The sequence below is a fragment of the Mustela lutreola genome, chromosome 6 (assembly GCF_030435805.1).
Source record: "Mustela lutreola isolate mMusLut2 chromosome 6, mMusLut2.pri, whole genome shotgun sequence".
NCBI lineage: Eukaryota > Metazoa > Chordata > Mammalia > Carnivora > Mustelidae > Mustela > Mustela lutreola.
In genome coordinates this window covers 120,790,674-120,817,422 of record NC_081295.1, presented here as the reverse complement: position 1 = coordinate 120,817,422, position 26,749 = coordinate 120,790,674, and the positions used below count along the sequence as shown (strand labels likewise).

The 26,749-nt window shown below is 38.4% G+C and overlaps 1 protein-coding gene across 2 annotated transcripts in view; it reads left to right on the top strand.

Annotated features, from left to right (window-relative positions):
• The first annotated feature begins 3,234 nt into the window (after nucleotides 1-3,234).
• The window catches only part of LOC131834282 (SLA class II histocompatibility antigen, DQ haplotype D alpha chain-like), a 112,728-nt gene continuing 89,213 nt past the window's right edge, over nucleotides 3,235-26,749 (top strand). Inside the window, exons 1-5 of one of the 2 annotated variants that reach the window (XM_059178728.1) lie at nucleotides 3,235-3,393; nucleotides 7,838-8,086; nucleotides 8,540-8,821; nucleotides 9,066-9,240; nucleotides 9,422-9,772. In XM_059178728.1, the coding sequence (XP_059034711.1) occupies nucleotides 3,312-3,393; nucleotides 7,838-8,086; nucleotides 8,540-8,821; nucleotides 9,066-9,220 (768 nt within the window). In that variant the 5' untranslated portion in view covers nucleotides 3,235-3,311 and the 3' untranslated portion in view covers nucleotides 9,221-9,240; nucleotides 9,422-9,772. Of the gene's footprint in view, nucleotides 3,394-7,837; nucleotides 8,087-8,539; nucleotides 8,822-9,065; nucleotides 9,241-9,421; nucleotides 9,773-26,749 lie in introns of those variants that run through there. The other variant, XM_059178729.1, reaches the window with a different exon arrangement.

The following is a 26,749-nucleotide window of genomic DNA, read 5'->3' as shown; positions in this document are numbered from 1 at the left end:
ATTTGTGTTAAATTATCTTTAAAGATGTTATTAATAGGTAAAGTTCTGAGTATCATCAAGAAAGTTTTTGTCCATTTGTCAAAATTTTGAGTAATTTTCACAAGGAAATATCAAAAGTTCAAAATAGCCAAAGTAAAACCAATGAATCGCTGAAGTAGTAATTAGTAAAAATATATTTTTACTAATGCCACATGCCAAAAAGACAGTTTGCAAACCAGAAGCATTTAAACCAGAAGGTGGAAGGAGACTCAGGGGTCTTTTGTTACAAAATAGCTTATGTTATGATAAAGCAGTGACTGCTTATTCTTCATAGTCATTGGCTACAATATTACAGTTTTCAGTGGTTACCTCATATCAACCATGGGAAATAGTTCAATGTTCTTTGTCATTTCCAAAGACAAGCACGAAATGATCCAATTCATTTAGCCTTACAAAATAAGCTAACTTAAGTTTTGTTTATATGAATAAACTGGTTTTGTCTGTTTAGGGTATTTTTGAGGCAAGCTCCATTTATTTCTGATTTTAACAGTAGAAAGCAGTTAAGTCTGGATCCAGGAAAAGTGTAGAAACATATTATTTCCTGCACAGAAAGAAGAATGCCACATGGTAAATGAAGCATGCCTCAATGGAACCTCAGAATCTCTCTTCATCCATAATGACACACACTTGAAAACTAAATCCACACATAGGGTCAAATATCTATCCTAATTAGCTTAGGACTCTGTATTCTGAATCCACACAGGAAACTCCCAACCTCTACAAAGACTCATGGCTTCTACCCTTGTCACATTTCACCTCTGCACTCACCAGCTGTGTGACCCTGAGCAAATTCCTCCACCTCTCTGAAACTCAATATCCTCTTTGAAAAGCAGGAATACTAGTGTACTACAGGTAAAGTGGGAGCCCTAGGAATTTTTCATTTCAGGTGCAGCATATGTCTATTCCTCACAGCACCCTGATGAGCTGCCGTTGATGCCTCCAGCCAAAGACCACCAGGAGCACACCTGTGGATGAACAAGGTGGTTTAATTGTTCTTGTGGTGAGGGAGAAAACTCACCATGCTCACCATGGAGAATCACGGGGCATCTCAGTAAGAGGGTGTTGCAACCAAAGAGCAGAACCAGAGGGAAGTATTCATTAAGAGAATTCTTGCAAGGAAGTAGTTAATACAATTGTGGGGTGCACAATTGTGGCAGATTTGATCCACAGGGCTGGCCATTGTCAGGAAAGGCAGACTTGACTCCAGGAATAAGCAGGTGCTACCGTCCACAGTGCAATCTCTTATCTCAGGGAAGCCTCATCTCTGCTTTTTTTTTTTTTTTTTTTGGTCCTTAATTGGCTCCACACCTATCATAGAGCCCTGCATGGGGCTTAAATTACACAACCCTGAGATTAAGACCTGAGCTTCAATCAAGAGCCAGATGCATAACCCACTGAGCCATTCAGGAGCCCACAGATCTGCTCTGAAGACATTATAGCTGGTTGGTTCTGACTCATCCAGATTATCTAGGAAGATCTCTCTTTCCTGATCAACTGATTATGAACTGTAATCACATCTCCAGAATATTTTCAGAGCCACGCCCCATTAATATTTGACTGATTAACTGAGGACTAGAGCCTAACCAACACATAAAACTGACAGTTTAACTACTATAGGGTTTGGGCTTGTGTTAGGTGATTTTGAGGAAGATTTAAGAGAGAGGGTATTTGCTCTTAGTTGGATTGTCAGGAGGTAGATGGTGGGATGGAATATTTCTACAGTTGGGCATCTTAATAAATCTTACCTAAAAGGAAGGAAGACCAGGCTGAGGCTAAAGTTCTACCTGGTAATGAAGCAGAAGGCAATTGTATCATCTAGGAAAGAGGGATGCTTGCTCATTTTTGTGGCTTTGACAATCTTTGTGTTTTGTCTGTGTTCAGGCATGATTACTGAGTGGCCTTGTCCTCTGTCTTGATCCGTCATGGTCACTGAGTGGCTGTCTGACACTGCTGTCCTATTACATTGTTTATGTTCACCAGGAAAACACCAGAGCCTAGCTGTGATTTGCAGACCAGCTCTTGGCAACACCAAGACCTGCTTAATAGTACCAGGTGGCTGCTAGATGCCAGGGCTTTTCCTGTCTCACTCTTCCTACAGTCTCTGTCATCATGAGGTATGACAGTGTGCCGAGAAACAGAAGGCCATCTAACAGGGAAAGAGTTATTGATTCTGAGTGGAATCACCCATTAACCAGTGGCTTCCAAAACACACATAAAATCAATTCTTCTGAAAATAAAATTAATAATAATAATAATAATAATGTCTCCCTCTAATGACTGCCTTTGACATTAGCTCAATTTCTAGCCCCTTACAAATATCTGGAATATGTGGCAAGATAAAGAATATGAAAATATTCAGGAGGTTCTCAGAAGGAAACCAATTTCTAAATCATAGCAATTCTCAATCTGCCCTCAACATTTTATTTACATTGTTATTGTAAAAAAAACTTAAAAACTAAAAATCGTACAATGAGGCAGCCCAAGCTGTCTTTTATGTATTCAGTGTCCCCAGATTGCCCTTAAATGTGTATAGACAGCAGTAAAACACAGAGCACAGAGAATATTCCAGGCAGGGGAAAATTGAGGTGAAAGATGATGCAATTACTATAGACAGCATTCATGAATTTATGATTTCTTCTATTGTCCCAGGTGTAAATATGAGACTTTTGAGAACAAAAGAAGAACTTAAATCAATTAGATTTACATAAGTAGAAAAGCAAAGGTATTCCTTGGCCATCAGCAGCAGAAATACCCTAGGCAGGTAAATCAAAATTTGGAAAATTGTACATGCACAATGGAAGTAAAAAAGAAAGACAATCCATTTTCAGAGGTCAGGAAAAGGGGAGGAGTTACAGATTTCCAGGGAGGGAATCAATTATGGGAGAATTTTTGGAGATTGTAACCCAGAAAAGCCTGAAGAATACCATATTAGTGATGATATCTATACATGAAGCTACTCAGAAATTCCACCCCTCTCACCACCAGCAAGTACACACACCCATAAGAAGATTCTGATTTAAGACCCTCCCTCCTTTCCTAGAGAATATGCCCAGGTGGCTACATCAGAACAAGGGGATTTCCCAACCCTTCTTGGCTCTTAGTACAAGCTCTTCAACTGGCAACAGAAGTGTCATCAGAGGGGATTTTTCTGATTGGCCAGAACCTAACCTGGCAGGGTTTGGTTTGTTGTCTTTAGATTCCCTTATCAGTTGGGTTCTTACCGCTGCTCTGCAACTCTGAAGGGCCACTGAGGAGACCACATCGAGAAAAGGATGACCCTAAGCAGAGTTCTGATTCTGGGGACTCTTGCCCTGACCACCATGATGAGCCCTGGTGACAGTGAAGACATTGTGGGTGAGTGCACAGCTGAGGGATGTGGGGACTAGACTTGCGAAAAAGTTGGAAGGGGGGAAAATGGAGATTGGCATAGAAATAGCAGAGGCTCCTCGAAGGTGTTCTCAATATTAAGCAGATCTAAAAATTATGGTCACTCCTTCAGGGAACTAGAGACCCAACCCACTCTCTCTGCTACCTGTGCTGTTGCAGAGTTCATCCTTTCTAATATCAGATCCAGTGAATATAGCCTGCAGGGCTCAGTGACATTCATTTACGGTTGCCTCAGAGATTAAAGATGTTTCCACGAGTGGATGTTTTGTTACTAAAAATTCATGAACTATTGCTCTCAAATGTTTCTAAACAACATTTTGAAGCTTTTTATGTTTCTTTAAAAAAAAAAGAAAATATTTTATTTACTTATTGACAGAAAAATAGACAGCAAGAGAGGGCAAGTGGGAGAGGGAGAAGCAGGCTTCCTGATGAACAGGGAGTTGGATGTGGGGCTGGATCCCAGGACCTTGAGATCATGACCTGAGCCAAAGGAATGCTTAATGACTGAGCCACTGAGGCACCCCAGCTTTTTATATGTTTCTTCTGTAGTCTCACTTTGGGTAAAGAGTTCCGTGAATTATGTATATACTATGTAGATATAAAGAAGTGTGTCCTCTTCTTCGTCTCAGATTTACACATTTTCATGCCAGGAACTGGCATGGGGGCAGTGACTAAACAAGCCCAGCTGAATGCCTTTAGACCAGTCAGTCTACCACATGACCTCATATATGTCACTTCACAAATAATCAAATCAAATATGTATTTAGAAATGCTTTTCCAATGATGAAGACATAGAAATGTCAATGATCTTTCTTTTTTCTTAATTGTTACTATTACAGGTGTGGCTTAATAATTTTTTAAATTTTAATTCCAGCATACTTAACATACAGTGTTATTTTACTTTTGGGTGTACAGTATAGTGACTCATAATTCTATACCTTACTCGGTGCTCACCTAGATAAGTGTATATTTAATCACTTTCACCTGTTTGTTTGTTTTTTAAAAGATTTTATTTATTTGACAGAGACACAGCAAGAGAGGGAACACAAGCAAAGGGAGTGGGAAAGGGAGAAGGAGGTTTCCCGCTGAGCAGGGAACCCGATGTGGGGCTCGATGTGGGGTTCAATCCCAGGGCTCTGGGATCATGACCTAAGCCAAAGCAGATGCTTAATGACTGAGCTACCAGGCACCCCTCCTTTCACCTTTTTTAACTGCACCCTCCACCTAATCTCTGGTAACCATCAGTTTTTTCCCTAAAGTTAAGACTCTGTTTTTCTTTTTATTTACCTTTTTACTTGTTCATTAGTTTTGTTTCTTAAATTCCACATATGAGTGAAATTATATGATATTTATCTTTCTCTGATTATTTCACTTAGCATTACACTCTCTAGCTCCTACCATAATGTAGCAAATGGCAAAATTTCAGTCTTTTTATAGCTGAACAATATTCCATTGTATATATATATACCAAATCTTCTTTATCCATTTATCTCTCCATTGATCCAGATATCTATCAATGGACACATGGGCTGCTTCCATAATTATGGAATTATGGAATTCTGTACTCTTCCAAACTAGAGAATATTTTTATTTTTATTTTAAAATTGAGAACTTTATGATGAACTTAAATTATTTTATTAAAAAATTAAAAATATATAATATAAATAAAAATAATGTAACATATAAATTAAAATGTGTTATTCTCAAATTGTCAATTCAAATGACATGTCTTGCTTTCTATCTAATGGAGATCCTTAAAAGGAAAACAGGGCAAACACACATTAATTATTTAATCCCTCCAGCCCCTCTGCCTTTATTGCCTACCTCTTCCCCCCCTCTCTTCAGCCATTCCTTTATAATCTTTTCCTTCCAGAGTCTATCCCTGGTCCTTTTTATTGTTGTTTTATTGACATGAAGAATGGTTTTGTAAAAACCGAAGTAGAAAAACTAAATAGTTAAGAGGGGATGTGAAATGGAGCATACTCTAATTTTCACCAACTTTGTTAATCATGACTGCTCCCATTCTAATTTAAGTATCTCTTGTTTCTCCAGAGAATGTCCAATTCCTTTTTTCAGCATCACACCAGAGCACCCTAATCAGACTCATCTTATCCATTAGGTACAGTAAGCACAGTACCAAGGGCTTGTGATGCTCATAGGACACCATGAAAATGTTTTAATTTCTTTTAAAATTAGAAGAAAAAAGTGAACTTTTAGAGTAGAAGAAAATATTTTAATTTTTAATATAGCCTGGATTATATTTGTTTTTGCACCAATATAGTCACAAATACGATTCTTAATATTTTTATGAAAAAATGGGCCCATGAGAGGAATAGCACTAAGGCTCACAAGTCATAATACAGCCTTGGTCACTGCTGCTTCTGACCTTCATATGGTCCACCTTTGTGTCTCCTAGCTTTCACTCCCCCAATTTCTATGATCCTTGAGAACAGCAAATGATATTCAATACACACTTTTCAGCAACCAAGAGATAAATTTTGGAGATTCAAAGATGAAAAGACATGCTATCTGCCCCTTGGTGCAGGAGCAAGCTGAAAGTATAAAAGTGAATTGCTTCTAGTTGGCCCCATAGTGTGATACTCATCAACAGTTGGCAACCCAGGACAAGTACCAGGTGAAAACAACAGTTGCATATATTCATGTTTGGAAAACAGTCAAGGATAAAAGGTAGAATTTATAAAGGTTTTGTTGAGGGCATTTCAAATAATCAACCAAGGGAATCATACTGGGCAGGGAAGAGAGTGAGTTGGATGAGGTATGGATAAATTTGGAGAGCAAGACACTGGGATGGAGGTGCTAGAGGATATAATATGGTCAAAAACATGTTCAATGAGAGAGCTTAGCTAAAATTCGGTAAGTAAGCAGAAACTTAAGGAAAAAAATGGAGGTATCCAGAAAATCTGTAAAGATAACTTTGTTTCAAGGAGAAAGGCCCCTGCAAAGACCAAGGAACATGAAGGAATAATATACTTTGGTTTGACTGGGCAGCTGAGGTATTGCAGAGGAAGTGGGACCATAAGACTGCTGTTGTTCCCTTCCAGGACTCACCACAGCTTCCTGTCTTTGTTCCTATACTCATCTGGCTCTCTCACTAACAATAAGCTCCTTGATCCCTGCTCCTCATGATGTCTGACATCTCGATGATGTTCAGTAAATGAGGAAGAACACAAAAAGGAAGTGATTAAAACACACACACACACACACACACATACACATATATTTCTTCACAAAAAAAAAAGGTAGGCTCATTGGGTAGAATCCTACTGTTGCCATTCTACTTGGGTGTCCTCACATGAGTTCATTGTCCCTTTGAGAAAAAGGGCCATAGTTTACCTGGAGCTCTCAATAGACAGAAATGTTGCGTCAGAATAAGGGGAGAGGTTTAGTAACATCCTCTAAGCCATGATGGGGTAGAGCAGTGGGGTGTGACAGAAATCTAAAATCCAATATATCTTTCATTTTGTATCTCTGATAAAATCAAGTGCTCTCTTCTGAGGATTACTATTGTTAACAAAACAGAGACCTTAGGAGCATTGTTTATTTTTTATATACTTTATAGTATTGTCACTGTCCTTGTCACACTCTCACATCCTACAATATTTAGAAGAAATTCTTGTAAAACAATAAAGTCCTGTGTGTTCTTTTTGGAAAGACAAGAGGAAGAAGGAGGAGAAGGAGGAAGGAGAGAAGGAAGGAAGGAAGGCCTGTGTAGAAAATGTTCTGTTCTGAACCAGTCTGGAGGGGGAGAGGAATCCAAATGTATTTCTTATTAACTGATGAAAGAATTAAGTAAGAGATAAAACTTATGAAGCAGAGGGAGGTAAACTCAATCTCTGAGAAAGGAAGCTAAGAACATGATTTTTTCATTCCTTTTTAAATTTCATTATGTTTATCATAAATGGCACACCTGTGTGTGCCAGGGGCTAAGCTACACACACAAGGAACAGTAGTAACATGGCTGTTGAAATTCTGTCCTCATGTAACCTACATGACAGTGGAAAATCATCTGCATTTTAACTGGACACCCACCAACCCTGAGGGAAAGGGAGCAGGAAAATTTGCCTAAAGACTGCGAAAGGGGGCGGATGGGTGGCTCAGTCCCTTGAAAGACTGAATCTTGTTCAGGTCATGATATCACAGGTCATGAGACCCAGCCTGGCCCTGGGCTCTGTGCTCAGTGTGGAGTCTGCTGGAGACTCTCTCCCTTTGTCCCTTCCCCGACTTGTATTCTCTCTCGAATACACAAATCAATCTTGAGAGAGAGAAAAAGAAAAACAGTACCAAAGACAAAGCCCACAATATTTGAAAACCAGTTTAGTTTCCTCTGTCACTCAGTTTAATAAGGTTCTTTCTCCCTTTGTTTTTTTCTTGTTCCTCACTCTCTCATCAGCTGATCATGTTGGCTCCTATGGCATAGAAGTTTACCAGTCCTATGGCCCCTCTGGCCAGTTCACTGAAGAATTTGATGGAGATGAGTTGTTCTATGTGGACCTGGAGAAGAAGGAAACTGTCTGGCGGCTGCCTGTGTTTAGCACATTTTCAGGTTTTGACCCACAAAATGCATTGAACGAAATAGCTACATCAAAACAAGGCTTGAACATCCTGATTAAACGCTCCAACTATACCGCTGCTACCAATGGTATGTGTCCACCACTCTGCCTCTCTTTACTGAATCTATCCCTACATATCAGGTCTCTTTCTCTTCTTCCCTATGATAGATATACCCTTGACTGCTTTCCAAGGATCTTTCCCCAGATCTTCTCATAGTAATTACTGAACACTCATTCTCTGCCATCTCAGAGCTGAAATATTGTCATGTAATACAAGGATCCTTACCCCCATACCGTGTTCCCTGAACCCCTCAAGGAGAAGTCCTAGAGATCTGCCACTTTAGTAAGCACGCCCATACGGGGAAGGGCACAAGGATAAAATACAGGCAGTGTGTAGATAGCATTTCCCAAGCAGAAGGTAAGTAAGAACTCTTCTACCATCAGATGGGGAACTGTTGGTGGATGGGCTCTTGAAGGACACAGTGCAGAACCTGAGGGTAGAGCTCTTTGCAATTCATATCAGTGCTGCTTCCTCACCACAGAGGTTCCTGAGGTGACGCTGTTTCCCAAGTCTCCTGTGATGCTGGGTCAGCCCAACACCCTCGTCTGTCTGGTGGACAACATCTTTCCCCCTGTGATCAATGTCACGTGGTTGAAGAACAGGCACTCAGTCACAGAGGGTGTTTCTGAAACCAGCTTCCTCGCCAAGAAGGATCATTCCTTCTTAAAGTTCAGTTACCTCACCTTCCTCCCTTCTGCTGATGATATTTATGACTGCAAGGTGGAGCACTGGGGCCTGGATGAACCACTTCTGAAACACTGGGGTACGTATGAATTCCACCCCCTTGGCACCTTCTTTCTCTATCAAGTTCAGAATATCCTGCCTTTGAGTCTGTGAATCTCATGTTTTCTATACCTTAAAGGTTTCAAATAATAGACTTTACCCTCTTCCTTAACCATGGTGCCCTGAGTCCTCATAGATCAAAAACAATCCCTCCCGCTCCAACCCACACATGTGTACATGAACCAACACTCTTGTGTTCTGTTTTCCACAACTGCATTTTCTAGAACCTGAAATTCCAGCCCCTATGTCAGAGCTGACAGAGACCGTGGTCTGTGTCCTGGGGTTGACTGTGGGCCTTGTGGGCATCGTGGTGGGCACCATCTTCATTATCCAAGGCCTGCGCTCAAGTGGTGCTTCCAGACATCAAAGACCCTTGTGAGCCACACCCTAGGAAGGAAGGTAAGCGTTCAGATTTGTCAGAGCTGAGAGCTGAGAGCTGGAGACAAAGCACAGGAGGAAGGAAACTGGGAGGAATTTGTGGACACAGATATGGTTGAAAGGTTGTAGGAGTCTGGGGGAGGGCATGATGACAGCAGAGGAGCCCCCGTGGATCAACCATCCCATGTCTGTCCTATTGCAGGAGCACCGCATGCTCACCGACCAGAGCAGAAGAGTGGACTTCATAGGTGACCTAGCACTATTGACTGGCTAAGTTTGTCATATTCCTTCTCTGTCCAACGTTGCCCCTCTCACTTCTTCTCTAGGATTTAAGGTCCAGCTACATCCTCTGAGAGCTCCCATACCCTTTGGAATTCTGCCCCTTGAATGCCTGATTTTTTTTTTTCTTTTCTCAATTTTTATCTACTGTGAGATCTCTGGGATATTCCACCCAGTTACCTGCTTCTTTGTAACCCTGATCCAGAACTCCCATGGAAATAATAAATTTCCCTTTAGATCTCCTAATAAAATTTTCCTTTCTTTCATCTCAGAACTGACTAGTACTCTGGCCTCTTATGCTTATTGCCACTTATGCTCACTTTCAAGGTTATGTTTCATGTCCAGTAACACAGGAGCAAGCAAATACAGGCTGATAGTATTTTGATATTTTAGCTGATGTTAATATTTCTTTCTTATTATTCCCACACTAGGGCATTACCACTCCCCCTAATTCAGACATTAGTGAAAGTAATATAAGCCCTTTGTCTTTGCTATAGATTTGATATAGAAGAAATGCAAAAATGAAGAAATAAGTTCCTACTCATTTTAGTATAGTTTTACAAGGCTAAGGCGGAGAAGAAAAAGGAACTTTGAATTTCAAATATACTGAAAGTCAAATTGTTTTCCAAAAATTTAAAATTTCAATTCTTAAAGAATGAATAGCAATAGGAGAAGCTTTCCTCTTCTTTCCTCGCCCATGAGAAGATAAGAATTCTTTAGGCAGGAAAAGAAATGGATGTCAGTTAGGAGAGCATTAGAATAAGACCATAAGGTGAATATGTGAGAAGAACCAAATTTGGATATGGGGTGTGTGTGTGAGTGTGTGTTATTGTAATACAAGGGTTATACTGAATCACATCATGAGTGGTGTTCCAAGAATACATAAATGCTGACCTACTCAGACCTTTTCCCAATGAAATACCAAGGAAAACAAATTTTTTTTTTTTAATTTGACAGAGAGACATCACAAGTAGGCAGAGAAGCAGGCAGAGAGAGAGAGAGGAGGAAGCAGAGAGGAGAGAGCCCGATGCGGGACTCCATCCCAGGACCCTGAGATCATGACCTGAGCTGAAGGCAGCGACTTAACCCACTGAGCCACCCAGGCGCCCCAAGGAAAACAAGTTTAATGGAAGTCGTGTTTTATTAAGGGAATTCATTCATAAAGTCTTCATGTAATTTTAAAATGAAATTAATTCTAAAATGAGCAATCATTTCATTTTATCAGATAAAAGTTAAAGTGGGATCACCACATTATATTACTATACATAAAATTAGGTATCAGTACTCATGATATTAAATTACATGATTCTTTAAAAATTATTTGAGTTCTTTGAATTATTTCTGATCATGTGCATAAAGTGTGACATTATTAATATTTAATATCAATATCATACTATTTAGTAAGTAAATAATTAGAAAATCATTTTTTTCAGCAAATAATTTGCACGTAAAAATACAGAACCGAGAAAATTCACGTAAAAAAAACTGAAGACATATCAATCAAATGTTAGTTTTGGATGCATATTCAAACAAAACAACTGTTAAAAACTTCTTATGAGACACAAAAATTGAGCACTGGCTGTATTAAGAAATTATCTAATTTTAGATGTGGTTATGGCAATGTTATGTTTCTAAAAAGTTATTATATTTTAGATTTTCATAATAAAATATTCATCAGTGACATGATGTTTAAGATTATCTTCAAAATAATACAGTATGCATATAGGATTAAGTGGGTGGGTGTACTAAATTATCCAGAATTAATAATTATTAAAGCTGGACTACTGATACACACCACTATTCTCTCTAATACTACGTATAGCTAAAATTTTCCATAATACAAAGGTTTTTTTAAGTATTACAGAAAAGAAAAGAAATAGGCAGAGAAGCATTCTGTTTGAAGATATATTGGCTTTTAAGGTTTTCCTCATTTTTATCCCAGTTAGGAAACCGTGAGTATCCAAGTCCTGCTCTGGACCATAGGCCTCCCAGAAATATATGTCACAATGAATAATAGTAAAGGAAAACAAAATACTGCTTACTTTACTATTGGCTGAACTAAGCCCCAAACTTTGCTAATATATTCACTAATTTAATCAATAATGCAAAAATAAAGTGGTCATTGAGTACCAGTGTTGTTATATATATCATACTATGCTCTGAGTGTATTCAATTAATGTGAAAGCAGATGCATTCCCTGTCTTAAGAAAATTTACATTCCAGTGGGAAGAAATATACATATATAAAATAATTCCATTAGCATATAATGATAAGTTCTAAGAATTCAAAAAAGAACAGAACAGTGTAACATGAGCCTATTGCACAAGAACCAAGCACAATTTGGTGGAGGTTAGAGGACTCTAGAATATGAATATTATGAAATAGGTATGAAATAGGTATTATATAATATGTAAAGCAAAAATAAATAAATAAATAAATAACCCAATTAAAACTGAAATAATGGGGGTACCTGGGTGGTTGAGTTGGTGAAGCATCTGCCTTCTGCTCAGGTCATGATACCAGGGTCCTGGAATTGAGTCCCACAGTAGGCTCCCTGCTCTGTGAAGAGTCTGCTTCACTCTCTGCCCCTCCCCACCCCACTCATGCTCTCTATTTCTCACTCTCTCAGGTAAAATCTTTAAAAAATAAAATAAGATAGAAATAATGGACTAGAATATACTTAAGGCAGAATGGACCTAAGGGATATTTCTAGAGACCTGAATAGACATTTTTTTTTCTAAATTGTATTTAAATTCAATTAGTTAACATATAGCTGTATTATTAGTTTCAGAGATAAATGTTGGTCATTCATCAGTCTTATATAATAACCAGTTCTCATAACATCACATGCCCTCCTTAATGTCCATCACCCAGTTACCCTCCACATACCCCCCTCCCCTCCAGCAACCCTCAGTTTATTTCCTATGATTAAGGGTCTCTTTTGGTTTGTCTCCCTCTCTGATTTCATCTTGTTCTATTTTTTCCTGTCTTCCTCTAGGATCCTCTCTCTTGTTTCTTATATCCCACATATGAGTGAGATCATATGATAATTGTCATTCTCTGACTTACTTATTTCTCTCAGTCTAATACCCTCTAGTTCCATCCACATCATTGAAAATAGCAAGATTTCATTTTTTGATGACTGAGCAATATTCCACTGTTATATCACATCATCTTTATCCATTCATCTGTCAATGGGCAGCTAGGCTCTTTCTATTGTTCTTTCCGTAGTTTGGTATTGTGGACATGGCTGCTATAAACATTGGGATGTAGATGCCTCTTTGGATCACTACATCTTTATCTTTGGAGTAAATCCCAAGTAGTGAAGTTGCTGGGTCATAGAGTAGCTCTATTTTCAACTTTTTAAGAAACCTCTGTACTGTTTTCCAGAGTGGCTACACCAGCTTGCATTCCAACCAACAATGTAAGAAGTCTGGGTGGCTCAGTCATTAAGTGTCTGCCTTCGGCTCAGGTCATGATCCCAGGGTCCTGGGATCAAGCCCTGCATTAGTCTCTCTGCTTAACAGAAAGCCTGCTTCTCCCTCTCCTACTTTCCTTGCTTGTGTTCTCTATATCTCTGTCAAACAAATAAATAAAATAATAAAACAAATAAATAAAACCTTAAAAAAAAACAGTTTAAGAAAGTTCCCCTTCCTCCACATCCTCACTAACATCTGTTAATACCTGACTTGTTGATTTTAGCCATTCTGACTGGTGTGAAGTGGTATCTTGTGGTTTTGATTTGTATTTTTCTGATGCTAAGTGATGTTGAACAGTTTTTCATGTGTCTGTTGGTCATTTGTATGTCTTCTTTGGAAAAATACCTGTTCATGTCTACTGCCCATTTTTTATTGAATTATTTGTTCTTTGGGTGTTGAATTTGATGAGTTCTTTATAGATTTTGGATACTAGCCCTTTATCTGATATGTCATTTGCAAATATTTGCAACATACTGTTGGTTGTCTTTTGGTTTTGTCAACTGTTTCTTTAGCTTTGCAAAAGGTTTGATCATGATGGAGTCCCAATAGTTTATTTTTGCCTTTTTTCCCCTTGCCTTTGGAGATGGTCTAGCAAGAAGTTGCTACAGCTGAGGTCATAGAGATTACTGCCTGTGTTCTCCTCTAGGATTCTGATGGATTCCTGTCTCACATTGAGGTCTTTTATCCATTTTGAGTCTATTTTTGTGTATGGATCAGGAAATGGTCTAGTTTCATTCTCCTACATGTGGCTGTCCGATTTTCCCAACACCATTTGTTAAAGACATTGTCCTTTTTCCATTAGATATTGTTTCCTGCTTTGTCCAAGATTAGTTGATTATAGAGTTGAGGATCCATTTCTGGGTTCTCCATTCTGTTCCATTGATCTATGTGTCTGTTCTTATCCCAATACCATACTGTCTTGATGATTATATCTTTGTATTAGAGCTTAAAGCCCAGAATTGTGATGCCACCAGCTTTGCTTTTCTTTCTCAACATTCCTTTGGCTATTAGAGATCTTTTCTGGTTCCATACAAATTTGGGGATAATTTTTCCAGTTCTTTGAAAAAGTTGATGCTATTTTGATAGGAAATGTATTGAATGTGTAGATTGCTTTAGGTAATATAGACATTTTAACAAATATTATTTTTTCTAATCCAAGAGCATGGAATGTTTTTCCAGCTCTTTATGTCTTCCTCAAGTTCTTTCATGAGCGTTCTATAGTTTTCTGTATACAGATCCTTTCCCTCTTTTGTTATATTTATTCCTAGTTATCTTATGGTTTGGGGTTCAATTGTAAATGAGATTAACTATTTAATCTTCTTCTTCTGTCTATTGTTAGTTTATAGAAATATAACTGTTTTCTGAGAATTGATTTTATATACTGCCAATTTGCTGAATTCCTGTATGAGCTCTAGCAATTTTGGGGTGGAGTCTTTTGGGTTTGCCACATAGAGAATCATGTCATGTGTGAAGAGTGAGAGTTTGATTTCTTTGCCAATTTTAATCCTTTCTATTTCTTTTTGTTGTCTGATTATTGAGGCTAAGAATTTAGTACTATGTTGAATAGTAGTGGTGATAGTGGACAGCCCTGGGATGTTCCTGACCTTAGGGGGAAAGCTGTCAGTTTTTCCCCACTGAGAATGATATTTGCTGTGGGCTTTTCATAGATGGCTTTTATGATATTGAAGTACATTCCCACTATAAATACACAATAAGTGTTTTTTATCAACAAAAGATGTTATACTTTGTCAAATGGTTTTCTGCATCTGTTGAGAGGATCCTATGCTCCTTGTCCTTTCTTTTATTAATGTAGTGTATTATATTGATTAATGTGTGAATGTTGAAACATCCTTACAGTCCAGGAATAAATCCCACTTGATCATGGTGAAGAATCCTCTTAATGTACTGTGGGATCCTAATGGCTAGTATCTTGGTGAGAATTTTGGCATTGATATTCATCAGGATATTGGTCTGTCATTCTCCTTCTTGGTGGGGTCCTTGTCTGGTAATGATGGCTTCATAGAAAGAGTTAGGAAGATTTCCTTCCATTTCTATTTTTTGAAACAGCTTCAAAAGAATAGGTATTAATTATTCTTTAAATGTTTTATAGAATTCCCCTGGGAAACCATCTGGCCCTGGACTCTTGCTTGTTGTAAGACTTGATAATTGCTTCAATTTCCTTGCTGGTTATGGGTGTTTTCAGGTTTTCTATTTCTTCTTGTTTTTACTTTGGTAGTTTATACCTCTCTAGGAATGCATCCATTTCTTCCAGATTGCCTAATTTATTGGCAACTTGTTGCTTATAATATGTTCTTATAATTATTTCTTTTTCTTCACCTTCACTCATGATTGTATTTATTAATTCTTTTTTAAAAACTGCTCCTAGTTTCATTGTTCGGTTCTACTTTTCTTTTAATTTCTATTTCATTGATATCCACTCTAATCTTCATTAATTCTCATCCTCTGCAGAGTTTAGGCTTTACTTGCTGTTCTTTCTCCAGCTCTCATGGGTGTATGGTTTGGTTGTTGTATTTGAGACTTTTCTTATTTCTTGAGAAAGCCTTGTATTGCTATATACTTCCCTCTTGGGACTGCCTTTACTGCATCCCAAACTTCTGAACAATTGTGTTTCCATTTACATTTGATTCCAAGAATTTTTAAAATTCTTCTTTAATTTTCTGGTTGCACCATTCATTCTTTAAGAGGATGCTGTTTAAATCTCACAAAAAAAAAACTGAGGGTTGCTGGGTGGGGAGGGGAGTGTGGAGAGGGTGGTTGGGTTATGGACATTGGGGAAGGTGTGTGATATGGTGAGTGCTGCGAAATGTGTAAGCCTGATGATTCACAGACCTGTACCCCTGAGGCAAATAATACATTATATGTTAATAAAAATATTTTTAAAAAGAGGATACTCTTTAGCTTCCATGTATTTGAGGTCTTTTCAAATTTCCTCTTAAACTCAAAATGGATAAAAGACCTCAACATGATACAGGAATCCATCAGAATCCTAGAGGTGAACATAGGCAGTAATCTCTTCGATATCAGCCATAGAAACTTCTTTCAAGATATGTCTCCAAAGGCAAAGGAAACAAAAGCCAAAATAAATTTCTGGGACTTCATCAAAATCAAAAGCTTCTGCACAGCAAAGGAAGCAGTCAAGAAAACAAAGAGGCAACCCACGGAATGGAAGAAGATATTTGCAAATGACAGTACAGAAAAATGGTTGATATCCAGGATCTATAAAGAACTCCTCAAACTCAACACACACAAAGCAGAAAATCATATCAAAAAATGGACAGAAGATATGAACAGACACTTCTCCAATGAAGACATACAAATGGCTATCAGACACATGAAAAAATGTTCATCATCACTAGCCATCAGGGAGATTCAAATTAAAACCACATTGAGATATCACCTTATGACTGAGTTCAAATTTTAAAGCACTGTGGTCCAAAAATATGCAAGAAATGATCCCAGTTTTTTGGTACTGGGTTGAGACCTGATTTGTGACCCAGGATGTGATCTATTCTGGAAAATGTTCCATGTGCGCTTGAGAAGAATATGTATTCTATTGCTTTAGGATGCAATGCTCTGACTATATCTGTGAAGTCCTTCTGGTCCACTGTCATTCAAAGCCCTAGTTTTCTTGGTGATCTTCTACCTAGATGATCTCTCCATTATAGTGAGAAGGGAGTTAAAGTCCCCTACTATTATTATATTATTATGGATGTGTTTTTTAAATTTTGTTATTAATTGGTTTATATAATTGGCTGTTCCCATGTTAGGAACATAAATATTTGTAATTGTGAGACCTTTTTGGATAGACCTTTTAATTATGTTATTGGATCCTTCCTCATCTCTTATACTCTTTGGTTTAAAATCTGATTTTTCTGATATATGTGTTGCCACTCAGCTTCTTTTCATGTCCGTTAGCATGATAAATTGTTTTCTACCCCCTCACTTTAAACCTGGAGGTGTCTTTGAGGCTAAAATGAGTTCCTCTCTGTTCCTTTCTAGTCTATGTTTCTTTTGGGCTCTCTCTTCACTTAAAGAACCCCTTTTAATAGTTCTTGGAGGGCTGGTTTAGTGATCACAAATTCTTTTAATTTCTGCTTGTCCTGGAAGCTTTTTATCTCTCCTTAAATTTTAAATGACATCCCAGCTGGTTAAAGTGTTCTTGGCTGCATATTTTTCTCATTTAGCACCCTGAATATATGATACCAGTCCTTTCTGGTCTACCAGATCTCTGTGGATATGTCTACTGACACTCTTGTTTCTACCTTAAAGGTTGTAGACCTCTTGTCCCAAGCTGCTTTCAGGATTTTCTCTTTATCTCTGAGATTTCAAGTTTCACCATTATATGGTGGATTGTTGACCTATTTTTATTTATTTTGAGGGGTGTCCTCTGTGCCTCCTGAACTTGAATGCCTGTTCTCTTCCTCAGATTAGGGATGTTCTCAGCTATAACTTGCTCTAGTATACCCTCTGCCCCCCCTTCTTTCCTCTTCTTCTGGGATCCCAATTATTCTAATATTGTTTCATTTTATGGTATCAATTCTCTCTCAAATTCTCCATTTATGATCCAGTAGTTGTTTATCTCTTTTTCTCAGCTTCTTTATACTCCATCATTTGGTCTTCTATATCACAAATACACTCTTTGTCTCATTTATCCTAGCAGTAAGAGCCTCCATTTTTTATTGCATCTCTTTAGTGGCCTTTTTTATTTTGACTTGATTAAATTTTTGTTCTTTTATTTCTCCAGAAAGGGATTCTCTAGTGTCTTTGATGCTTTTTTCAAGACTAGATAGTATCTCTATAATTGCTATTCTGAACTCTGGTTCTGACAACTTACTTATGTCATTACTGATTTGGTCCTTGGCAGTCAGTACTACCTCTTGTTCTCTTTTTTTGAGGTGAGTTTTTCTGTCTTATTATTCTGTCCAGAGAAGAACACACTAAAATGGAAACAACAATCCCAAAGAATTATACATTAAACAGATCAGAAAAAAAAAAACAAAACCAAATAAAATAAAATAAAAGTAAAAAGAATATAATCAGACTGGTGGACAGAACAGAGCAATACACCAGTTCCTGTGTGTATTTTGGTCTGTTTGCTAGAGAACTAAGTCTCAAATTGTAAAGAAAGAAAAATCTATATATATGTACAAAAATGAAATTAAATACTATGAAAGGATAAAATGTAACTAAAAATGAAAATTAAAAGATAGAAAAAAAGGAATAAAAACAGACGGGTGAACAGAACAGAGCAATACACTACATACTGAGTGTATTTTGGTTGGTTTGTTAGAAGAACCTACATCTCAATTATAAAGAAAGAAAAACACATAGACAAATTAATTTCAATACATTGAAAGGATAGAATGTAACTCTAAAGATTAAAATTAAAATACTTTAACAAAGCAAAACAAAACAAAAAGCAAAGAGAGAGAGAATATGATCAGATAGATATTCTATCTAAAGATAGAATATGATCAGATATGATCAGAGAACAAAGCCATACAATAGGTTCTGGGTGTATTTTGGTCTGTTTGTTAGAAGTAACCATATCCCAAAATTGTAAAGAAAAACTTATATGTGTATATATACATATACATATATGTGTATATATACATAATGAAAGGAAAGACTGTAACTAAAAATGAAAATGTAAGATTCTTTTAAAAAGTTGATAAAATAACAAAGGAAACAGTTAACAAAACCAGAAGACAACTGACAGAATGAGAGAAGATATTTGCAAACAACATATCAGATAAAGGGCTAGTATCCAAAATCTATAAAGAATTTCTCAAACTCAACACCCAAAGAACAAATAATCCAATCAAGAAATGAGCAGAGGACATGAACAGACATTTCCGCAAAGAAGACATCCAGATGGCCAGCAGACACATGAAAAAGTGCTCCACATCACTTAGCATCAGGGAAACACAAATCAAAACTACCATGAGATATCACCTCACACCAGTCAGAATGACTAAAATTAACAAGTCAGGAAATGACAGATGCTGGCGAGGATGCGGAGAAAGGGGAACCCTCCTACACTGTTGGTGGGAATGCAAGCTGGTGCAACCACTCTGGAAAACAGCATAGAGGGTCCTCAGGAAGTTGAAAACAGAGCTACCCTACAACCTAGCAGTAGCACTACTGGGTATTTACCCTAAAGATACAAATGTAGTGATCCGAAGGGGCACGTGCACTCAAATGTTTATAGCAGCAATGTCCACAATAGCCAAACTATGGAAAGAACCTAGATGTCCATCAGCAGATGAATGGATAAAGAAGAAGTGGTATATATATACAATGGAATACTATGCAGCCATCAAAAGAAATGAAATCTCGCCATTTGCAACAACGTGGTTGGAACTAGAGGGTATTACGCTTAGCAAAATAAGTCAATCAGATAAAGACAATTATTATATGCTCTCCCTGATATGAGGAAGTTGAGGGGCAACATGGGGGATTTGGGGGGTAGGAAAAGAATAAATGAAACAAGATGGGATCAGGAGGAAGACAAACCATAAGTGACTCTTAATCTCACAAAACAAACTGAGGGTTGCTGAGTGGGGGGGCTAGGGAGAGGGTGGTGGGGTTATGGACATTGGGGAAGGTATGTGCTATGGTGAGTGCTGTGAAGTGTATAAAGCTGGCAATTCACAGACCTGCACCCCTGGGGCTAATAATACATTATAAGTCAATAAAAAAATAAAAAAAAAATTTAAAGTTGATAAAATAAGAAATTGGTTGAATAAGGAAAGAAAAAAAATTAAATGGGAAGACTAAAGAATCTGGCATAAAAACATAAATTCTGTATACTATTTTCCTCTAGGACTGGAGTTTTGCAATTCTCTATGATTGGTAAACTTGGTCTTGACTGGATGTTCTTGTTAATCTTTTTCTTTGGGTGGGGGGGGGGGGCCTCTTGTGATGAATATCAGTTGTCTTTGCCCTGGGCAGAATTGCACTGCCCTTGCCAGGGGGCTAGACTGGGTAATCATCTCTGGATTGCTCTAGATTGCTCTATGTAACTTTTGTTCCCTGAAGGCTTTCTGCACAGATTTAAAGGATGAGAATGAAAATAGAAGCCTTTCTGTCTCCAGTTCCAGAGCCAAGAGCTCCGGAGCCCTACTCATCAGGGCACTCTCAGAGACTAGCAGTCAATCACTCCTGTCTCCCTGGTCTCCTTCCACACTCTCTGCTCACTTAGCCTGTGGCTGAGTGTTTCTATCTCAGGAACACGACCCCATTTTGAGTCTCCAAACCTTCCAGACTCCTGCAGCACAAACCCACACTGCAACTTCCTGGAAAGGAAGGGTGGGGGGTTCCCCAGTTCAAAGCTTGCTGGGCCTCTGCTTGGGGAACAGTCACCCAACTATTCTGGGTTTCATGTTTTATGGCAACTCCCATCTGAGAGCCCACTCCTGGGCTTGCTGATTAGAGCTGGTTTCCCTACTCCGATGATGCCTAGGAACTCTGCTGCACTCAGGCACTCCTGGTCTTCCTGTGACACCAGGGATCCTGAGACCACATTGTTCCACTTGGGATTCCACCCCACTTCACCACCTGAGTGTGTTTTAGGCAGAGATATCCCTCACTGGAGCAGACTTCTAAAAGTTCTGATTTTGTGATTTGCTGCTATATCACCTTATGGTAGCCAGCTGCCAGAGGCTCCCTCCCCCTACTCAGATCTAACTTCCCATACACCACTGTGGTTTCACTTCTCTGCACCTCCTGTTTTGCAGAAAATGGTTGCTTTTATATTTGTGGAGTTGCAGCTATTTTCTTAGATCCCCAGTTGAGTATGCAGGAGATCAGAATGATTTGATAGCTACCTAGCTGAATTCCTGGGACCAGGTGAAACTAAGGTCTCCTACCCCTCTATCAGCTTGGACCAAAAAAGCTGAAAAGACATTGATTTTTCCAAGAAAAGTATTAAAATGGCCAAAAAGTACATGAAAAGGTACTCAACATTATTAGTCACTAAAGAAATGCAGATAAAAACCTTAATGAGATGTCACCTCCCACTTGTTAGAATTGCTATCATCTGGAAAATAAGAAATAACAAATGTTGGAAGGGATATGGAAAAAAGGGAACCTTTATGCACTGTTGATGGGAATGTAAATTGGTTCAACCTTATGGAAAACAATACGGAGTTTCCTCAAAAAACTGAGATAATTGCACCTTCATATTCATTCAGACTTTATTTACCATAGCCAAGACATGGAAACAATTTAAATGTCACTGATGATGAAGGGATAAAGCAAATGTTATACACACAGACATAGACACACCACAAAACGGAATACTACTCAGGCATAAGAAAGAATGAAATCTTGCCATTTGTGACAACATGAATAGACCTTAAAGGTATTATGCTAAATAAAATAAAGCAAATAGAGAAAGACAAATACTTTCACTAACATGTGGAATCAAAAAAAAAAAAGAAAGAAAAGAAAGAAAAGAAAAGAAAGCTAGACTCCTAGATACAGAGAAGAGATGATGGTTGCCAGAGGAGAGTGGGGGGTTGGTTGGTGGGCAAAATGGGTGAAAATATCAAGATTAATAAATTTCCAGTTGTAAAATAAACAAATCATGGGATGTAATGTATAGCACTGGGAACAGACAATAATACTGTATTAACTTTGTATGGTGACAAATGGTAACTCGACTTATTATACTGACCATTTCAAAATGCTTATAAATGTTGAATAACTATGTTGTATAACTGAAACTTATATAATATTGTATGTCATTTATACTTCAATTAATTTTGTATGGTGATGGATGTTAACCAGACTCATTGTAGTGATCACTTCACAAGACATACAAATACCATATCATGTGGTACACCTGAGAATAATATAAAGTTACATGTCAGTTACATCTCAATAAAAAAGAAATAACTTTTTCACTTTGGGAAAAAAAAGTTATTTGTAACAATTTTTTGATATAAAACCAAAAGCACAAGCAGCAAAAGCAAAAATACACAAGTGGGACTACATCAAATTTAAAAAAACATCTGCACAACCTAATAATCAGTCAAATGCAAAGGCAACCTAAGGAATGTAAAAAAAAAATTTCTAAATCTGACAAGGGGTTGATATAAAGGTACTCATACAAATCAATAACAAAGAAAACAAACTGTTTTAAAAGTGGGCAGAGGAGAACATCCGGGGAAGAGGGCAGAGTCGGATGATCTTAAGCTCACCTCATCCAATGGATACAACTAGGAAACATCCACACCATTGTAAATAACCTAGAAAACCACGTGAAGGCTGGCAGAATAGACTCTCCACAGCTAAATAGAGAGAAGAGGTCACATTCAAGAAGCAAGGAAGGGAAGAGATGATGTTGGGAACAAACTGGACCCACCGGACTGTCCTCAGGAGGGAGGATGCTGTGGGCTCATAGCAGGGAAAGAAGCAGACCTTCACTATAGGTTCTCCAGGAACAAGGAACCCATACAGGGAAGATGAATCCCTATAATATTTGTCTTTGACAACCAGAGTGATATAATTTTGCAGGTTCTTAGCATCAGCAAGGCTTAACACTTGGAACTTTAAAAATCAGCAGACCTGACCCCTGGGGAACCAGAGGGCAATAGGAAACCGAGTCCCAGCCTTTAAAAAGACAACACAAAATACAGCCCCAGGGAGATGCAACACATAGGCAGCAGTTTCAAAACTGCCTGGAGTATACAGGAGACAGTTTTATTTACTAAACTCAGAGCACATGCTGGAGTGGCAGGGATCTTTGGGAGACTTCCTCAAGAACAAAAAAGCTAATGGGTGTCATTTTCATCCCTTGCTACCCACCCTAGATGCACAGACACCTGCAGGAACCAGCATAGAACCGACATCTGCTACTTAATTTACTAACAGTGCTCCCCACCCACACACTTTCTTATTGACACACTTACTTCAACCAGACCTTATCTCTGGGATCACTCTCACATTGGACCTATGCAAACCTTGATAACACCTCATACCCATTCCTGCCTTCTCTTGTGGATCTGCTTCCTACAAAACTTCTGGCCAGAGGCCATCTGAAGCAATGCCACACTCCTGGCAAGAGGCAAGCAGCCCTGACAGGAGCCAGCATCACTGCAAAGTAACTCCTGCCCAGGAAAGAGGGAAGATAACCACACACATGTGTCTAGTTACAGCCCCAGCAGTGGACTGGGGGCAGATATCTGGTCTGAGTGTAGACATCTGGTCTGACTGCAGGCTCCAACCAACAACAAAAGCTCAGGAGACAACACAGAGAAAGGTAGCAATTCAGTGCTACCCTATCTCTGGCAAACAACTGGTCTGATTCAGTTCAAGCCTGATGATCTTAGTCCGGAGAACCTAAAGTAAAGGTCTGCTTCTTTCCCCTCTGTGAGCCCACAGCATAGGGCCAATGCAGGCCCAGACTACCCCATAAGTAACACAGGGACCACTGCTGAAGCTGACAGAAAAAAATTTGCAAATAAAAGGAAAGAAGAAGCCACAAGGAAGGTAAGAAGTGTAAAGCAATGGTTTGAGGAGAAACAGATGAAGGGTTCTGCATAGAGGAGGGAGCCATGGTCAGAGATAAAGGCAAGAAAGACAGGATTACACAGATGAAGGAGATTATACATGCAAGAAGAACACTTCCCCAGAGCCACTGGCTGGGAAAATGAAGGGAGCTGATATTCATGAGTTCTTGCTACCAGTGGGACTAAAAGACTGGAGTTTAAATGGCCAGGGGGTAATCTGAAGAATGCTTGGGATACATAGAGTGTTGGGGAGAGGTGATTCCCTCTTCCTAGAGCTGGTCCCTGAGAGGCAGAGTTCAGGGAGATGGCTCTTCAGGACAAAGGAGCTGGCCAGTGCCTTATCCCTCCCCCACATCTCAGCACAAACACAGAAAGTAGCCTTAGACCTGAATTGGCTGCCTAACCTGCTTGCACCAAGTCCCACACCTCTGTGCTCTAGGATGACTACCCATCTTGGGCAAGTATGCCTCTGTCCCACATGGCAGTCCCCTTCCCCAGAAGACCAGAAGAAACCCCATTCCACACCATGCCTCCCAACCAGAGATTCTGCAAGGCTTCTGTTCTAGTGGAAATAGTATCAAGTCTCATTTAGCAAGAATACCAGAGCATGCCTAATTAAAACTTGCCACTTTCTAGGCAAGGACCAAAGATTGCCCACTGCAGACAAGGAGAGCCTCTGCAGACAACTGCCCTGAAAAAATGAAGCAACCAAAACACAACAGCACACCAGCACAACACACACCGGACACAGCCCCTGAAATTCCTTGCCAGGCTCTGGACACAATATGAGCTCTTTTTCATAAACCAATTACCTCAGGAGCAGGAAATTTTTTTTTAAGATTTTATTTATTCATTTGACAGACAGAGATTACAAGTAAGCAGAGAGGCAGTCAGAGAGAGGAGGAAGCAGGCTCCCCGCTGAGCAGAGAGCCCGATATGGGGCTCGATTCCAGGACCCTGGGAGCACAACCCGAACCAAAGACAGAGGCTTCAACCCACTGAGCCACCCAGTCACCCCAGGAGCAGGAAATTTAACAGGCTTTTCTTACACAGAGAAAAAGTCAGAGACATAGAGGAAATACCAAGACAAAGGAATTCATTCCAAATGAAAGAACACAATAAGGTCTTGGCCAGAGATCCAAATGAAACACATATAAGTAACATGACTAATGGAGAATTTAAAGCAACAGACATAAGGATACTTGCTGGGCTTGAGAAAAGAGTGGAACACTCCAGAGACGTCCTTATCACAGAATAAAAGAGTTAAAAAGGAATCAGTCAGAAATGAAAACTGCAATAACAGAGATTGGAAACAGGATGGATGCAATGAACACAAGGCTGGAAGAAACAGAGGAATAAAGAGATATAGAATGGAAAATAATGAAGCTGAACAAAAGACAAAAAGAATTACAAAACACAACAACAGACTTATGGAGCTCAGTGACTTCATAAAAAGTAGTAACATCTGTATCATAGGAAGAAGAACAGAGAAAAAAGAGGGCAGAAAATTTATTGGAGGAAATAATAGCTGAAAACTTCCCTAATATGGGGAAGAAAATGGACATCTAGGTCTAGGAGGTACAGAGAACTCTCATCAAAATCAACAAAAGTAGGTTAACATCAATATTATAACTAAATTTGCAAAATATACCAATAAAGAAAAAATCCTAAAAGCAGCAAGACAAAAGGAGTCCTTAACTTATAAGGAGAGACCCATAGGCTAGACACAAATTTCTCAACAGAAATTTAGCAAGCCAGAAGGCATAGCATGATATATTCAACATGCTGACTGGGAAAAATCTGAAGCCAAGAATACTCTATCCGACAAGGTTATCATTCAGAATAGGAGTAATAAAGTTTCCCAGACAACAAATACTACAGGAGTTCATAAGCAGCAAACCAGACCTCCAAGAAATATTAAAGGGAGATTTTTGAGTGAAAAGGAAAGAACAAAAGTGACATAGACAGGAAAGGAACAGAGCAAATCTGCAGAAACAACAAAACAGGAATAAAATGGCACCAAACTCATATCTATCAATAATAACTCTGAATGTAAATGGACAAAATCTCCAATTAAAAGACATAAGGTGTGAAAATTTAAAAAAACACCACCCATCTATCTGCTGCCTATACAAGACTCATTTTAGACTTAAACATAACTGCAGCTTGAAAGTGAAGGGATGGAGAAATATTTATCATGCAAATTTTTGTCAAAAGAAAGCCAAAGTAGTAATACTTATATTGGACAAGCTTTAAACCAAAGACTGTAACAAGAGATGAAGAATGGCACTATATCATAATAAAGGGGACAATGAACAAGAAGTTCTAACAATTGTAAATATTTATACAGCCAATATGGGAGTGCCCAAATATATAAAACAATTAATTAACAACATAAAGGAATTCATTGATAATAATACAATAATAGTAGTGGACTTTAACACCCCACTTATATCAATGGACAGATCATCTAAATAGAAAACAAACAAGGAAGTAATGGCTTTTAATGACACACCGGACCAGATGAACTTAACAGATATATTCAGAACATTCCATCCTAGAGCAGCAGAATACATTTTTTTCAAGGGCACATGGGATCTTCTCCAAAATAGTCACATACTAGGTCACAACTCAGGCTTCAACAAGTACAAAAAGATTGAGATCATAACCAGGCATATTTTCTGACCACAATGCTATGAAACTTGAAGGTAACCCCAAGAAAAAATTTGGAAAGACCACAAATCCATGGAAGTTAAACAACATGCTGCTAAACAATGCATAAGTCAGTCAGGAAATCAAAGAGGAAAATTTTGAAAAATACATGGAAACAAGTAAAAATGAAAATACAACACTCTAAATCTTTGGGATGGAGCAAAAGTGGACCTCAGAGGAACATATATAGCAATACAGGCTTACTTTAAAAAGTAAGATTAAAAATCTCAAATAAGCAACCTAACCATACACCAAAAGGAACTTACACCTAAAGAGGAAAAAGAAAAAAAAAAAAAAAGAAAAAAAAAAAAAACTAAAGCCAGCAAAAATGAAAAAGAAAGGACATAATAAAGGTTAGAGCAGAAAGAAATGAAATAGAAACAAAGAAGAAGGAGGAGGAGGAGGAGGGGTTAGAGGGAGGAGAAGTAGCAGAAATCAGTGAAATCAGGAGCTGATTCTTTGAAAAAAATTAATACAATTTACAAACCACTAGCCAGACTTACCGGAAAAAAAAAAAAAAAG